This window comes from Penicillium crustosum (assembly GCF_028827405.1).
Source record: "Penicillium crustosum strain IBT 35664 chromosome Unknown utg000005l_segment0_segment0, whole genome shotgun sequence".
Classification (NCBI taxonomy): domain Eukaryota; kingdom Fungi; phylum Ascomycota; class Eurotiomycetes; order Eurotiales; family Aspergillaceae; genus Penicillium; species Penicillium crustosum.
In genome coordinates this window covers 3,858,343-3,872,360 of record NW_026623126.1, presented here as the reverse complement: position 1 = coordinate 3,872,360, position 14,018 = coordinate 3,858,343, and the positions used below count along the sequence as shown (strand labels likewise).

Sequence of the window (14,018 nt, the reverse complement as noted above, 5' to 3'; positions counted from 1 at the left end):
TTCCAGGCCACAGATATGGATAGACAGTCTACAACAGTCTTCTATCACTTTCACAGCAATAGCGAGGGCGATGGATACAAATGTTTCTAGCTCTTCTGTACTTGAGATCGTCCAGGGACCGACACTTTCCATCGCCAGGAAGTGCTTTGATGCGGGCTTCGTTTTTCTATTTGTTGTAGTGAATAATACGTGGGGAGAAAGTAGAACAGGAAGTCGTCAATTATTGAAACTAACAATCCACGGCTCTTGTGTCTTGTCCAAAACCATCCAAAGTAAGGCTCAGCCTGTAAACAAACAAGTATGCATACCCTGCATGTTCAACAGTATTGTGCCTGAGGAGTAGTTAAGGTACTTCTATCCGAATGTTCCGACGACCAGAAGGAGCTCGTCTGCCTCCTGACTGATTAGAAACACAGGAGTCCCCGAGGTTAGGTTCTGGAATCTTATGGTTGCGAGTATTTGCCGCTTGTTGCCATTTCACACGAATTAATTTTCCAAGCCTCTGGACTTGTCTATTTTAGCTTCCATCAATGTTGCAGCTGGCATTTCGATTTTGCTCTCAGTGTCGGAGAGTAAAGGAAAATGTGAACACCATCCATCATAGTCTCATGGCGGGTAAAGATGATGCGAAAAGAGTGGTAAATCTGATACAAGATCTCGCTGAGAGACTTCCCATACATAAATTCGTTTGCGAGGTAAAGATTGGGACCTTCTCGTATTCGATGGAACCAAACACGCATCGGTGGAGAGGCTGGCATGTTGCCACGGAGCTCATTGATCAGACAGATGGCAAACTGTTGAACTTGATGATCCAGATTCAGAAACGGTCTTAGGAAGTTGGCGGTAGCTGCGTTGGTGGGCTTGAAATATGCAGCATGTAATTGAATCGATGTTCGGTGCCCGATCCACTCAAACAGCTCGCTATATTGCTGGGCATTTTCCCCACCAGTAGGCATAGTTATAGGATATATATAGGGTTGGCGTTGGCGGGAAGTCATCGCAACAGAATGAGCCATTATCCCACGGAGATCTTATTCAGCGACTTATCCAACCATTGTTGCCTTATGCCATATTCGGGACAATCGAGAATGAAAAGAAGACAAGCCTGGTTCTCAAAGATTTCATGTGTAAGTTCGGTGTGCTTTAGATGAAGCTCGTCGGGTTCGAGGGCTAAGCGCAAGCGTCGGTGCTCACTGAAAACTTAGTTGGTTGGTTTGCATCATATGTACCATTTGGTCGATCGGCCGAGGTTGTGCACGATCGAGGACCGAATCCCGGATGCCTGTTCCGCACATTTGCCCAGAATCGGAATCCATGGCCATTCAGAACGAGGGAAAATTGGCAATGTAGACCGTTGAAGCGACAGGCAACAGACAGGGTTCCCCTCAAGGATCGACCCCATAAGCGCCCAGGATAGTGGGAGAGACACTGATGGGGAGAACATAAAACGGAGTGTGGGATCATTTTCAGGGAGACCTGCTATCAGGTAATAAAACATCCTCATTCCCATTTCCCTTCAGGACCTTAAACGGACAGGTCCTTTCTATGATTGGTATCATATCTGCATTCATCAAGCGTTCCAGTCCCCTATAAGACCAGGCAGGCCAACCTGCCTGTCGGGCCGTGTGCAGCATACAACTTATGAGCCACGCGGCCCTATTCAGCCAGCATTTATCAATCTCATCGGCATCATAAGAACGAGGGAGAGAGGAGCGGGGGGAAGAACCATGAATTTGTGTGTAGTTATAGAGAAGAAGAAGGTATGTCTACGCAACAAGGAGATCAATGAGAAACAAAGAAACTTGTCTAGCCTTAGGCTGTAAGGCGCCTAACATAGCGCTTCCATTTCTAGCTCTCCGCATGAGTGCAAAGAAACAAAAAACGATTCAATCCAACAAGAAGCTCTATCATGCATAGGAATGCCTATATTGTCACGTTTGTGAGAGATCGGTCTGGTCTTGTACTGTATTCATTGTGACTCAACAAGCTAATGGCTTGAGTGACGGCGGATCAAAGTCACTAGCGTTGACTGCAAAAGTCAGTATGGAGTTATCGTTCGTCACCACTCGAATAGCCACATACCAATTGATATCATCAGGAACCCAAACTCATCGGCTTCCCCCAACCACCTTTCCGCCCGCAAATCCATGACGACGCCTGATCTGATATTACCAAATTCGGCTTGCAGATAACCCTTGCCACTCCATCGCGATAGCCAATGGATATAACGAGTGTTCCATTCTTGTTCTGTTTGCGCCTGCCAAAGCACCTTTGCCGCTGGCGCAGGCATGAACCCGAGATCCCTGCAATCGAAACATGGGACCTTATGCAACACAGAGTATGCCCAGTGAAGAAGATACAAAGCAAGGATCGCACGGCGCTTTGATGTTACTTGTATCCAGGCTTCCCATGATGGTCTCATTTGTGTTCTTTCTTCGGGTAGGAAAAGGCCTCCGTGGACGACATGGTAGACCAGCAGCTCTACTTTGCGAAAGATAATGCTGTGGTCGATCAAGGGGCGCGGGGAATTTGCTGATGGGGAGATCAAAATAATTGTGTATATGACCACTGCTTGTAAGGCTGCTAATAGGGTTGTCTCGTCGAGTTGGTCAGACTGCGGCCCAATTTCGGGTTAGTATGAACGACGAAGAAAAGGGAAAGGAAGAACTGACCTGATCTATGATGCTGTCTAGTTCTTTTAAAATCGTTTTCCGCACCATGTCTTCTGCGCCTTCACATTGCCCATGCCACATTTTGGTCAAGGTTATACAGTTCGCTAGTGGGGATGGTAGTGTTTTATTTGGTGCAATCTGGGTAGAATGAAATAAAGGAGGAAGTTGAAACTCTTCGGCGAGCATTTTTGGCCAAGTCCGAAGAGCTCGGAAGATGAGTTCCATGCTATGGTTCGCTAGGGCTATTGAATTTGTGTCCGCCGGCGAACCCGACAAAGGATTTGGGGGTGGGGTAGCTCGGATTAGATCTGGTGTGTCAAATCCAATGCTAGTATTCAAAGAGAAGAGCTCCGTGTTGGCTGCTTGCGGAGAACGTAAAGAAAGGCTCATGGGCTGTGTCGGATCCCAAGAGCCTGAACCCGAGAAAAAGGAATCGAATAAATTAGGATCGAAAATTGATTGTAACTCATATGGCTGGGTCATGGGTGATGTTTCCGATACAGAAACTCTTGGGGTATCATCATTGACTGTGAACTCGTTATTCTCGGCTTCCGGGGTGTCAGTCGCATCTGCGTTGATATATTGACAAGGTATGCTCCGCACAGAACATCGAGAGCAACTAGGACGTTTCAGGTTGCACCTGGCTTTATCCGCGACACACTGATGACATGACTTGCGTCTCAGAGTTTGTCGTTGAGACTTATTACAATTGTTCTTTAGGTGGCGGATAAGCGACGATCCTGTAGGGGTGTTAGTTCCAGGCTCAAACGAGAAAGGATCCAAACGTACGGTGGCTGAACTGAGTGGCACAGAACGGGCAGTCGGAGTTTTTCTCGGAGTTTTTCTCAGTGGATTTCATTTTGATTGCGGAGCTTGCTGTTGGAGCAAAGGAGGTGGGTGTTGAATGAAATGAAGTTCAATTTAACTCGGAACTCCGGGTTGAGTGGGGACCGATATGATCAAGGTTTGGAGGTGACATATAAACTGACGCACCCACCCAAGTAAACTCTAGGTAAACTATCTGTGAACTGTTAGTGAATTACCAGTCAAATTTGAAGAAAATGACAGTCAATCATATTTTCTTTTGGGCCTCTGCTGCCAAGTACGCGCCACTGCGATCATTTTATCGCACTATCCTGCAGCCGATCGGGTATACCGAGATGATTCGTGTACAAAAAGATGCTCTCATAGGCTATGGCAGTGACTATCCTTACTTCTGGCTCAAAAGGCTGCCTGAGGAAAAAGAACCTTTGCCAACTCACATCGCGTTTGATGCCCCAAGTGAGCATATGCAACATTGAACTTCTGAAGATTTGCTAATTCACACAAACTAGGTCGTGAAGCAGTGGATCAATTCTACCAGCTGGCACTGTAAGTCATACCCACTATTTGGAGATCACAGACTACCTAGGTACTCGCATTATGTATGACCAAAGGCTAACCCCATTTCAGGCAGCATGGCGGTCGAGACAATGGAGGTCCAGGCATCAGGAAAGAAATGAGTCGGCAGCCGTACTACTCAGCTTTTGTAATTGATTTGGATGGAAATAACGTGGAGGCTGTGTATCTTCCAAAGTAAATGCCTGTGGATCAGCCTTTCCACAAAAGCAAAAGATATGTATTCATGTATTCATAGGTTCATGTTTCATGCCACATCAAAAGTATAGGTTATCACCTCAGTTGAATGCTGTATGTCTTGCTACTCAGGGTAAATAGATAATATAGCGCAAAGTCTGCAATTTAATTTTTACTAATCACGCTTTTTATAGAGCATTATTATTCTTTATGTAAACTTCATGTAATCTCATCAATGATATTGAAGTTACCAATATCCTGATTTTACTAATGCAGATGACGAATTTATAGAATTTGATTCATATATAGTGCCAGAAAGTGATTTAGAACAAGGTCAACTTAGAATGTTAGAAGTTGATAATAGAGTTATTATACCTGAATTAACTCACACTAGAATTGTTATATCAGCTGCTGATGTTATAAGTCAAGAAAATGAACTCAAGTTGAGCACTAAGTGGTGCATTTTCTATTCATTGTACGACTGTTTCTATTTGCACTTAAAGGTCCTTGATAAAACTCATTATACCAAATCAGAATCATTTTAATGACCTGTCTTTAAGCTGCAAATACTGCGCAAGAAGTTGTCTCACAGTCTCCTCGAACCCGGTAAACTGCCAACCAAATGTTTCCTCCGTCTTTTGGGCACTCAGCCTCCATTTTATTGCAGTCAAAGACCCTTCCAGCGGCAGGCTTTTATTAGTCACCTCTTTCGAAAAGAACTTCCTACAGACATTTTGAACATCCCTATCCCAGAGCACTCCATCTGGAGTATCAGAAGAGAGAATATACTCAGAATTTCCAGGGACCAAACCATCATCTACCGCATCAACATGTGCGCGCGCAACGTCGGCAACATGAACTGGTGTTCCAACATAGGGGAATGAAGAGTTAAGCGAGGATGTCAGTGCTGGAGCAAGAACTGCTGCCCGCGTCCCCTGGAGGAGGCTGTCAACCGTTGCAGTTGGATCTGCATCAAGGCGGTCGTCTGGTCCAATTACCACTGATGGTAGGAGATTGACAAAATCGAATTTCGTGCGCGCATGGTTAACAAACGCTTTGGTCGCAACTCTTGCGAGAGCTTTGGATGCCCAATAAGCTTCCATTGCAGTCGAGAAAGGACCAGTGACACTGGTATTCACATCCTCCGCTAGAAATTGAAAATGATCATGAGCTGGCATGCCACTATTAATGGATAGCGTAGAAGACTAACCTATATACAATCGTTGGCTGTCGGGGTTGAGATTCCATTCAAATGGGATTAGGGTGACGCCTATGGAAGGATTTAGCTCCCTAGATTATAATGAGGGCGAGGAATTGCATACATGAAGATGTCAAGATTACGCGGCGGATTGATGTCACTCGAGTGGCTGCTTCTAAAACAGTAGTCACCATAGAGATGGCTGGCTTAACAACTCCAACATCGTAATCATCGGTCTGCCAAAATATGTGTAAGTTGAAAGAAACGCCTAGTTCGTTGTGTATGCACACCTCAATTGCTAAAGGCGATGCAAGGTGAATGATGACAGTGATTCCCTCGAGGGACTGGAAAATTGCATCTGTTTCAAGAAACTCTGGAATAACAACAAACTCGAGTTGCTTTTTATGGAGACTCTGTGCGATAATCGTACTCTTTTCTTTTAGTTCGTTGACATTGTGCTCGCTTCGGACGACAGCGCGAACACGGTATCCTCTTATGAGAGCAATCGTGAGCGTCTTGAACCCGATGTAACCAGTGACGCCTGTGATCTACTTTCTTATATGAGAATTCTGTTTGGGACGGTATGCAAAGGGTTGCTTACCAACAAACGCTCAGAGCTAATATTATGGGCTTTGCGTGACATGGCGAAAGATTTAGGATTTAGTAGATCTATGATTGAGTAAGACGATAGGGAAGTTCCAGTTGTATTTAAACAGACGTGGAATAGACCATGCGGAAGTAATCAAGCCCCACTATGCGCTCACCAGCACTCGGAGTTCCGGGTTGTCAGGTATTCTAGGTAGACCGTAGATTCCGCGTTGAGAGATAAGCATCGCGATATTCGGAAGTCAATTTAGATGATAAATTAAGAGACATACCAAACAAAGCAAAGATAGAAATGGTAAGAAATAAACCGGATGAGAAAACAACTTTGAAATTGAACAAGTTGTTACTATCTGCCCAAGTGACCAGCGAGCCTGACAAACAATCTTGGAATGCGAAGGTTGGAATTTTAGGCTTTGGAATAAGCTTATCTGATGATAACATAAATTGGTACAGAAAGGGAAGGCGCAACGCTGGAAATTCTATGGAGACTAACTTTCTATATGCATAGCGGACCGAAAACAAAAATCAAAGCCTAATGCCCAAGGGACAAATACAAACAGCACAAACACTGATGAGTGGCCAGTAACTTCAAGTCTTCCTTTACAACAACCCAACTTCAATCTTAATTCCAGCATCTTTCAATCCATCCACATATTCCATCCCCAAAAATGATGGTGTGACCACTCCCCCATGTCCATGAGCGTCCTTTCCCACCTTGTCGGCATTTATCTTGTGATCAAGCAGTACCCTCGCTCCGACACAGGTGACAAGCGCAGTGAGCTCATACAGTGCCCCTTCCCGTGCAAAGGATGCCCAAACTGTAGGTTTGGCCCCTCCACTCTCGCTTCCAACAGCACGGAACTCTGCCCGCTCCACAACCCGCAGCTGTTTTATGTCAGGAGCCGAGTCCATGCCCGATGCGAATCTTCTCATCAGCCAACGGATGAAAGGAATGGATAGGAGGACGAGAAAGGTTTTGGTGAGGAAGTGCACAAAAGCAGCGGATAGTACACCATTCGCTGGGAGATACTCTTCGAAGTGAAAGTCAGGTCCGTAAAGATCGGGTTCATGAGAGGCACTGCGGTAAACAACAGCCTGATTTCCTGGTCCTGTGAAAGATGTCGCCAAAGAACCCAGCTCTTGTGTGTGTCGATAACCAAGCAGACGTGTGATCCAGGGTACTTTCTGAGTCTTTCGGTGAAGTGGTGGAGACAATATTGACGAGTCACCAAATAGGTACCAACCAGAGCCATATGTCTCGAACGTGTCAAGGACAGTGTTCAGAGACCCGGCGCTCATTGCGTTGATACTGCGAACGAAGAATCAGCCAATTTCCCAAAGAGACTACGGGGTGATCATACTCAAGCTTTCCGGAACTAATGATCTCGTTTGTGCCGGTAGAGTAGGTCTCTTGGATTTTGCTTGCGATTAGCCATGCAGTAATATCCGACGGGGTTGATGTTGACAAGCCGGGTATCAGCTGCCTAATGTCAGCTCCAAGCTATGCTTCAGCCATGAATCTCACTTGTACTAACCAATGACCCGCTCTGTCGAGCAACTTCGCCATAGTTTTCAATCACTTCATGAATCCAGGGAATCTCTGTGGTACTTTAAACAATGAGCTTGAGTGATTTCCTAATGGACATAGAGTATGGCTTACAAGTCAACATAATGCGTGCCAAGCGTAGCACATGCTGCCACAATTGGAGTAGAGAAACGATGAAATGGCCCGATCCCGTTGATTACCACCCTGGTTTTCTGTACCAGGGGGCTAAGGCTTGAAGAATTGAGCTCTATAATCTCAATATCTTTGTGGATGTCAGATCCGATCTGGATAATGGCAATCAACGGTGGAGTCATACCTGGTGGTACTCTATCTGGGAAGAGTTCTTTTAACTCGTTTACCACTGCCTCTAGACGAGACAGTGACCTCCCTGCAATGCACCATTGGGTGGCTGAAGGATAATTTTGCGCGATAAAGTGTGTACACAGCTTTCCAGTAAACCCAGTTGCTCCGAAAAGGATGATGTCGTACATGATTTTGGATTTGTGAGTAATTGAAATATATTCCAAAAGATATATGTATCTTCTTTAAATAGTAGATTCTTGTTCTGGCTCAACTGTCTCATAGCCGGAATTCCGGGTTGAGCTTCAACTACTAACGTCACTACGGAGTTCCTTGTATACTATGTTGTTTGGACTTACCTTGAACTCTTGTAACTGATAGAATCTAGTAGACGGTAATGCAAATATCAGTGCATGTAGAGCTTTTTATTAACGCTCTTATGGATTGCCTCATTTTCCTTGTACCGGAATCGGCGTTCCCTATCAGACATAACGCCAAAGCCGGCGGATTGAGCATAATATTAGATATTAGACTAAATTGGATTGAATTAATTAGAAATATCCAGTTAAAGTGGCATGCAGCCATTCTGATTCTGTGGATTTTGGAGCAAACATGCATATTTGACGTAAATCCTCTTGATGCCGAACAAACAAACCACCTAGGCATTTTGATCGTGATGGTAATTTTGCAATACAGCATAGAACGCTTAATGGCGAAACATTTCAAGACAATGCGCAAATTATTTGGGTAGTGTTGTATTGATACCGGTAATAAATACACCCATTCACAAAATCAGAATTTGAAGGTCATCGCGCGCAAAGCTCCCACGCACTTTATTCCCACCTTCAAGATCCGAGGCAGAATCTAAAAAAGTAATGGAAGATCGGAGCAATTTCCACGAGTTGTCTACTGAGCCATACGGTATTTTCTGGCAAGAAGACTTCATCGATGCCGAACACGAGCAACGACTGATCTCTGTCTTTACCAACGAGCTAGAATGGCCTGACCGCTCTGGCCGGATATCACTCCATTACGGCTACAGTTTCGACTATAAAACATTCGGGATAGACCCCGAGATTCCATACAAGGAATTCCCAGAATGGCTCAAACCTCTCATTCCAACAACCGAGGACCGACCCCCAGACCAGGTCTGTCTGCAATATTATCCTCCAGGCGCGGGGATCCCTCCCCATGTAGATGCACACAAGCCATATGACCAGCTCTACGCGCTATCTCTTGGTGCGCCGGCGATGATGATATTCCGCCGCGGCGAGGAACGCATCGAGGTTGATTTGACCCCGCGGAGCATGATGCAAATGAGCGGTGACTCGAGGCTGCATTGGACGCATGGTATTAGGAAGCGGAAGAATGATACCCTCCCGGATGGGACGGTGCGGCCGCGGGGGAAGCGGTGGAGTATCACTTATCGCTGGCTCAGGGATGGGGAATGTGAATGTGGGAACCTGGAGCTGTGTGACACGGCTCAGCGACGGAATGGCATTGAAAAAGAAAAGAGATCGTTAAAGGCTTTGGCGGAGCAGGCTGCGCTTGAAAAATCGGTTGCATAAACTGGCTCGCGATGGTTTGATGACTTGGCCTGTTTGTTATGTACATAATATCAGAGCGAAATATACCCGGGTTTGCGTCAATATGGATGGCGTCTGGGCCAAGCAAACATACTCGAAACACGTGAATTTATCCAAGTTGAAGGAGGTATTGCCTCTCAGAAATCGGAGGTCCTAATGAGTTACCTGGGCTCTATTCTCGGGATTCTATTAGGTAGTACAAATGAAACTAGCAGACGCTATTTCGCCGACGGACCTGAGCAACAGATTCCACACAAAAATGAATGAAAACCACTCAACGGGGAGATTAGCTGTTGTCAGTCGAAAACAAGTACTTTCTCTGTTTTGTGGAACATCATTCGGTCAGCGACCACCTATTTGGGACACTTCAAAGCGTGTAAGTGTGCAAGACTCCCTTATAATATCCCGCACAAACTCTGAGCCCTGCGTTTTGTATCCCTAGGAATTCCTCAACTTCTGCTTAAGTCAGACTCCCTAAACTATCTTGGTTATGCTAGGCCTTCATATTATGGCAATCATTGGTGTGGTGGTGGTCGTGGTTCTATCTGCATCGTATACAATGATGCACAGCCAAAGTCACGAGCCTCCGTCGGTACCGAGCGAGATCCCACTTGTGGGCCATCTGATGGGGCTCATCCAACATGGCCCAAGCTATTTTAACATGTTATGGCAAGTTACCTATCTTATCATAGGGGCAATCTAAACTAATGCGGAATATGGGACAGTGAAAAACATCCAGAGCACTCGATATTTGCAGTCAACATATTCTCCTTCAAGGTCTTCGTGACATCCTCACCTACTATCATGCGGGCTGCTCAAAAGCATCCCACAACCATTACATTGGAACCGCTGGTGAAGTTCACGCAGAAGCATATGTGTCAAACTCCACGCGAGAAATTCGTCCATCTGTGTGATCAAAACCGTGGTCCCAGTCTACTTTCCAAAATTGTGCATGATACGACACCCGTCCTTGCTGGGAAATCCCTTGACAGAATGAACCGGATCATGCTTCAGCAGCTACTACCTATCATCGACGGCATGGGCAACTACAATTCTACTGATTTGCATGCATGGCTTCGGCATGCCATTACCATTATTAGTACAAATGTTACATACGGCAATTTGAACCCCTTCCAAAATCGACACATGGAAGACACCTTCTGGTGAGTTTATCGCACCTATATTTGGCTATGAAATCACTCGAATATCTGGATAGGGAACTCGAACGAAATGCGGCATTACTACTAGTCGATATTGTGCCATGGCTAATTGCTCCCAAAGCCTGGAAGGCGCGCAGGCGTTTGTGTGCTGCGTTCAAAGATTACTTCGATCTTGCAGGCCATGAAGGCGGCTCCGACCTCCTAGCAATGCGGTACAGATCATTCCTCGGGGCTGGACTTACCCACGAAGAAATAGCGTATGCGGAGGTGCCACTGATTGTAGGATTACTGACAAATACCGTTCCTGCTGCATTCTGGGTTCATTTTGAGCTTTTCTCCAGGCCGAAGCTGCTCGAGGAGATACGGGGGGAGATAGAGCAAAACGCCCTCAGTATAGCTCCCGATGGTACGCACATCATTGATTTGGGGTACCTTTGCGATAATTGTCCACTTCTTCTCTCAATGTACCAGGAGGTCCTACGGATGAGGACAACAATGGTAACGATCCGCTTCGTGACGCAAGATATTGTGTTGGCGGACAATTACTTTCTTAGATCCGGAACCATGCTCTTCATGCCGGCGAAGCAATTAGGCCGGCATCAGAGTGCTTGGGGAACTTCGGCGGATAAGTTCAACGAAAGAAGATTCATGAGATCCACTACGACAGTCAATGATAATGGCGACAAGAGAAAAGATCCAAGGCGTACTGGCGGGTTCATGGCATTTGGTGTTTCCCCGACAATTTGTCCTGGGCGCCATTTTTCTACAAGTGAGATATTGGCACTAGTCGCCATGATCGCCTTGCGATATGACATTGCTCCAGTCGATCAGCTTTGGTGTGCACCACCGAGGATGAACTCGGCGACGACATCGAATATGAGTCCAGTCGAGGGGAAATTTCCAGTGACCGTGAAAAAGCGACAGAAGTATGGAGGGAAGCTGTGGCAGTTCAAGATCACTGAAGGCAAGGGGCAGTTTGGTTTTGCTGTGGGTTAAATTTGGACTCGGGCTTGACCCACTGGATGCGAGAGTGATGGCATGGTTAACTTTGGTCGAAGCCGGGTTAGATAACCAAGGTCACAAGGCCTACAGGATGAAAGTTATGTACCGGAGTATCATTAAGAGGTACTGTCCATAAGGGACGTACTCCACACTGGCTTGATGTCCTCCTAGCCAATATTCATGAGTAGGGTAGTATATTGGCGTTACAATGAGCGATATAGTGTAGTGCCATGCTAGTTATATTGTCTGTCATTCCTAATTCTGTGTTTCACCCGTGTGTTTGATTATGGCGAGCCATTTGGGAGTAAAAGTTCAAGTTGAACTATCTTTGATAAATCTCGAATATTCTCTTTTGCTCCCCGTAATCAACATTTATCTTACGCTAGGGGCAAAATGTGGGAGAAACCTGTTGGATCTAATGGCCAGGTGGGGGATTGTTAGAGAGGCTGCGATACGGTTGTCGCGTGCTTGTTGGACGCTTTGAGGTGAGCTTGTTGGTACAATGATGCTAGGACCTTTCATGAGGGTGCAACTCAATTCATCGAGAGGAACGGTTCATTCCAACATGCCGTTTGGCTTTTGATCCTGCTCGCGATCTAATGGGGTTATCCATGGCCGGGGGTTGGGTTCCTAGTTGGACCCGAAAGACGACTCGGAAATAAGACGGAGTTTATCACGGCTGCAATTAAGCAAGTTCGCTCATTTAGTTTTAGGAGATTAAAAGCAAATCTCAATAGAGATACACAGCTTATCTCCGTGCCTGACCCGTTAGCCAAAATTCTTAACTCCGTTTCTTTTGTATATGCCATTACAGGAGGGTATGCCTCGACCAGATTCGCTCTCTTTACTATAGGGTCGCTTCGCACGTGGAATAAATTCAATCCTAAGATCATATCTCATTTTCAGACCGTGGATATATCAGGTACAAAACGATTACAAACGATGGCCGTAGCATACGCCAAGGATCAGCCTGAGGGCTTCACCAACCGCATCGAAAATGTCGCGATTGTCGGGGTACGTCGATCACTTCACCTAGTGGTGAATCCACCTGATATTGCTATTTTGAGGTCGCTAATAATCCAAACTTCAGGCAGGCGGGTCAGTTGGGAGACATCTCATCGACCAACTTCTCAAAAACAGCAAGCACATCGTGACCGCCATCACCCGCCCCAGCAGCACCAACAAAATGCCAGAAAGCGTTCAGATTGCTCGCGTCGATTATACCAGTGATGATGACACGGCGCTCGTGGAGGTCCTCCGTGGTCAACAAGTCCTCCTAATCACTATGAACGTCATGGTCCCACCCGACACCATGATCAAGCTCATCCGCGCCGCCGCTAAGGCTGGGGTGCCGTATATCGAGCCGAACTGGTACGGGCACGATGCTGCCAACAACTCTCTCTGTGACGATAGTCTTCTGTCCCCCAACCGCGACCGCGTCATTGCCGAAATCACGCGTCTGGGCATCAGCTCCTATTTGTTCCTCGTTTGCAACTTCTGGTACGAATTTAGCTTGGGTGGTGGGCCGGATCGATTCGGGTTTGATTTCATCAACCGTAGCTTGACACTCTACGATGGGGGCGATGTATTTATTAACACGAGCACTTGGCCGCAGACAGGCCGGGCCATTGCGAAATTGCTAAGTCTGAAGGAACTACCCGAGGATGAGAACGACCAGTCCCCCACCCTGTCTCAGTTTAGAAACCGATCTGTGTATGTGTCAAGCTTCCGATTGACTCAACGTGAGATGTTTGAAAGTGTCAAGCGCGTAACCAAGACCAGGGATGCGGACTGGACTATCACGCAGGACTCTGTTGTGGAGAGGTTCAAAGAAGGACAGGAGGGGATGAAGGTACATAACTGGAATGTGTTTACTAAGATGCTGTACAGTCGGATGTTCTTCGCGAATGGAGATGGTGACTATGAGTCTAGGCGCGGTCTGGATAATCAGCTACTTGGTCTTCCCGTTGAGGATTTGGATGAGGCTACAGCAGAGGGTATTCGGATGGCAGAAAACAATGAGGTTCCATTCTCGCATTGAATCCCAAATTTGGTTGTTGACCCCTTAGGGGTGGAGAGGGATTTTAGACTTTGGTGGTCTTAAATGAATCAATGTATGGGTCTCTGTTAGAGCCTTTAGTGCAATCCTATGTCCAGTGGAAAGCCCCCTGTGAATGAAGGAATTTGCTATTGGCGTGGTTGGTAATTCCCCGTACGAAATATATATTTGTTGACCATCGGGTTACTGTGACCATTTAACGCATACCTCAACGTTCTGGCAGCGCCGAATGCAATGGCTGTTTGTCGTTTATACATTAAACTTGGTTGACTTAATGGGGAGTAAAATAGTATCTACTCTCAACTGTTTCCTAA

The 14,018-nt window shown here is 46.1% G+C and overlaps 8 protein-coding genes across 8 annotated transcripts; 4 read left to right on the top strand and 4 right to left on the bottom strand.

Moving 5' to 3' along the window:
• Nucleotides 1-527: 527 nt before the first annotated feature.
• On the bottom strand, nucleotides 528-956 carry N7487_012139 (uncharacterized protein; the record flags this gene model as incomplete). The annotated part of the gene is made up of 1 exon (XM_056879869.1): nucleotides 528-956. The coding sequence occupies one exon, from the start codon at nucleotides 954-956 to the stop codon at nucleotides 528-530; it is 429 nt and encodes a 142-aa protein (XP_056725188.1).
• A 1,023-nt stretch (nucleotides 957-1,979) lies between these two features.
• N7487_012138 (Zn(II)2Cys6 transcription factor domain-containing protein) lies at nucleotides 1,980-3,531 on the bottom strand (the record flags this gene model as incomplete). The annotated part of the gene is made up of 4 exons (XM_056879868.1): nucleotides 1,980-2,029; nucleotides 2,083-2,614; nucleotides 2,673-3,412; nucleotides 3,462-3,531. 4 exons carry the CDS (start codon nucleotides 3,529-3,531, stop codon nucleotides 1,980-1,982), a joined length of 1,392 nt encoding a protein of 463 aa, XP_056725187.1.
• A 202-nt stretch (nucleotides 3,532-3,733) lies between these two features.
• On the top strand, nucleotides 3,734-4,251 carry N7487_012137 (VOC family protein; the record flags this gene model as incomplete). Its single annotated transcript, XM_056879867.1, has 3 exons — nucleotides 3,734-3,953; nucleotides 4,007-4,043; nucleotides 4,125-4,251. 3 exons carry the CDS (start codon nucleotides 3,734-3,736, stop codon nucleotides 4,249-4,251), a joined length of 384 nt encoding a protein of 127 aa, XP_056725186.1.
• A 532-nt stretch (nucleotides 4,252-4,783) lies between these two features.
• On the bottom strand, nucleotides 4,784-6,088 carry N7487_012136 (uncharacterized protein; the record flags this gene model as incomplete). The annotated part of the gene is made up of 5 exons (XM_056879866.1): nucleotides 4,784-5,394; nucleotides 5,458-5,517; nucleotides 5,570-5,681; nucleotides 5,736-5,993; nucleotides 6,047-6,088. The coding sequence occupies 5 exons, from the start codon at nucleotides 6,086-6,088 to the stop codon at nucleotides 4,784-4,786; spliced, it is 1,083 nt and encodes a 360-aa protein (XP_056725185.1).
• Nucleotides 6,089-6,651: 563 nt separating this feature from the next.
• On the bottom strand, nucleotides 6,652-7,350 carry N7487_012135 (uncharacterized protein; the record flags this gene model as incomplete). The annotated part of the gene is made up of 1 exon (XM_056879865.1): nucleotides 6,652-7,350. One exon carries the CDS (start codon nucleotides 7,348-7,350, stop codon nucleotides 6,652-6,654), a length of 699 nt encoding a protein of 232 aa, XP_056725184.1.
• Nucleotides 7,351-8,772: 1,422 nt separating this feature from the next.
• On the top strand, nucleotides 8,773-9,465 carry N7487_012134 (uncharacterized protein; the record flags this gene model as incomplete). The annotated part of the gene is made up of 1 exon (XM_056879864.1): nucleotides 8,773-9,465. The coding sequence occupies one exon, from the start codon at nucleotides 8,773-8,775 to the stop codon at nucleotides 9,463-9,465; it is 693 nt and encodes a 230-aa protein (XP_056725183.1).
• Nucleotides 9,466-10,287: 822 nt separating this feature from the next.
• N7487_012133 (cytochrome P450) lies at nucleotides 10,288-11,639 on the top strand (the record flags this gene model as incomplete). The annotated part of the gene is made up of 2 exons (XM_056879863.1): nucleotides 10,288-10,646; nucleotides 10,700-11,639. The coding sequence occupies 2 exons, from the start codon at nucleotides 10,288-10,290 to the stop codon at nucleotides 11,637-11,639; spliced, it is 1,299 nt and encodes a 432-aa protein (XP_056725182.1).
• Nucleotides 11,640-12,587: 948 nt separating this feature from the next.
• Nucleotides 12,588-13,686, top strand: N7487_012132 (uncharacterized protein; the record flags this gene model as incomplete). The annotated part of the gene is made up of 2 exons (XM_056879862.1): nucleotides 12,588-12,659; nucleotides 12,736-13,686. 2 exons carry the CDS (start codon nucleotides 12,588-12,590, stop codon nucleotides 13,684-13,686), a joined length of 1,023 nt encoding a protein of 340 aa, XP_056725181.1.
• Nucleotides 13,687-14,018: the final 332 nt, after the last annotated feature.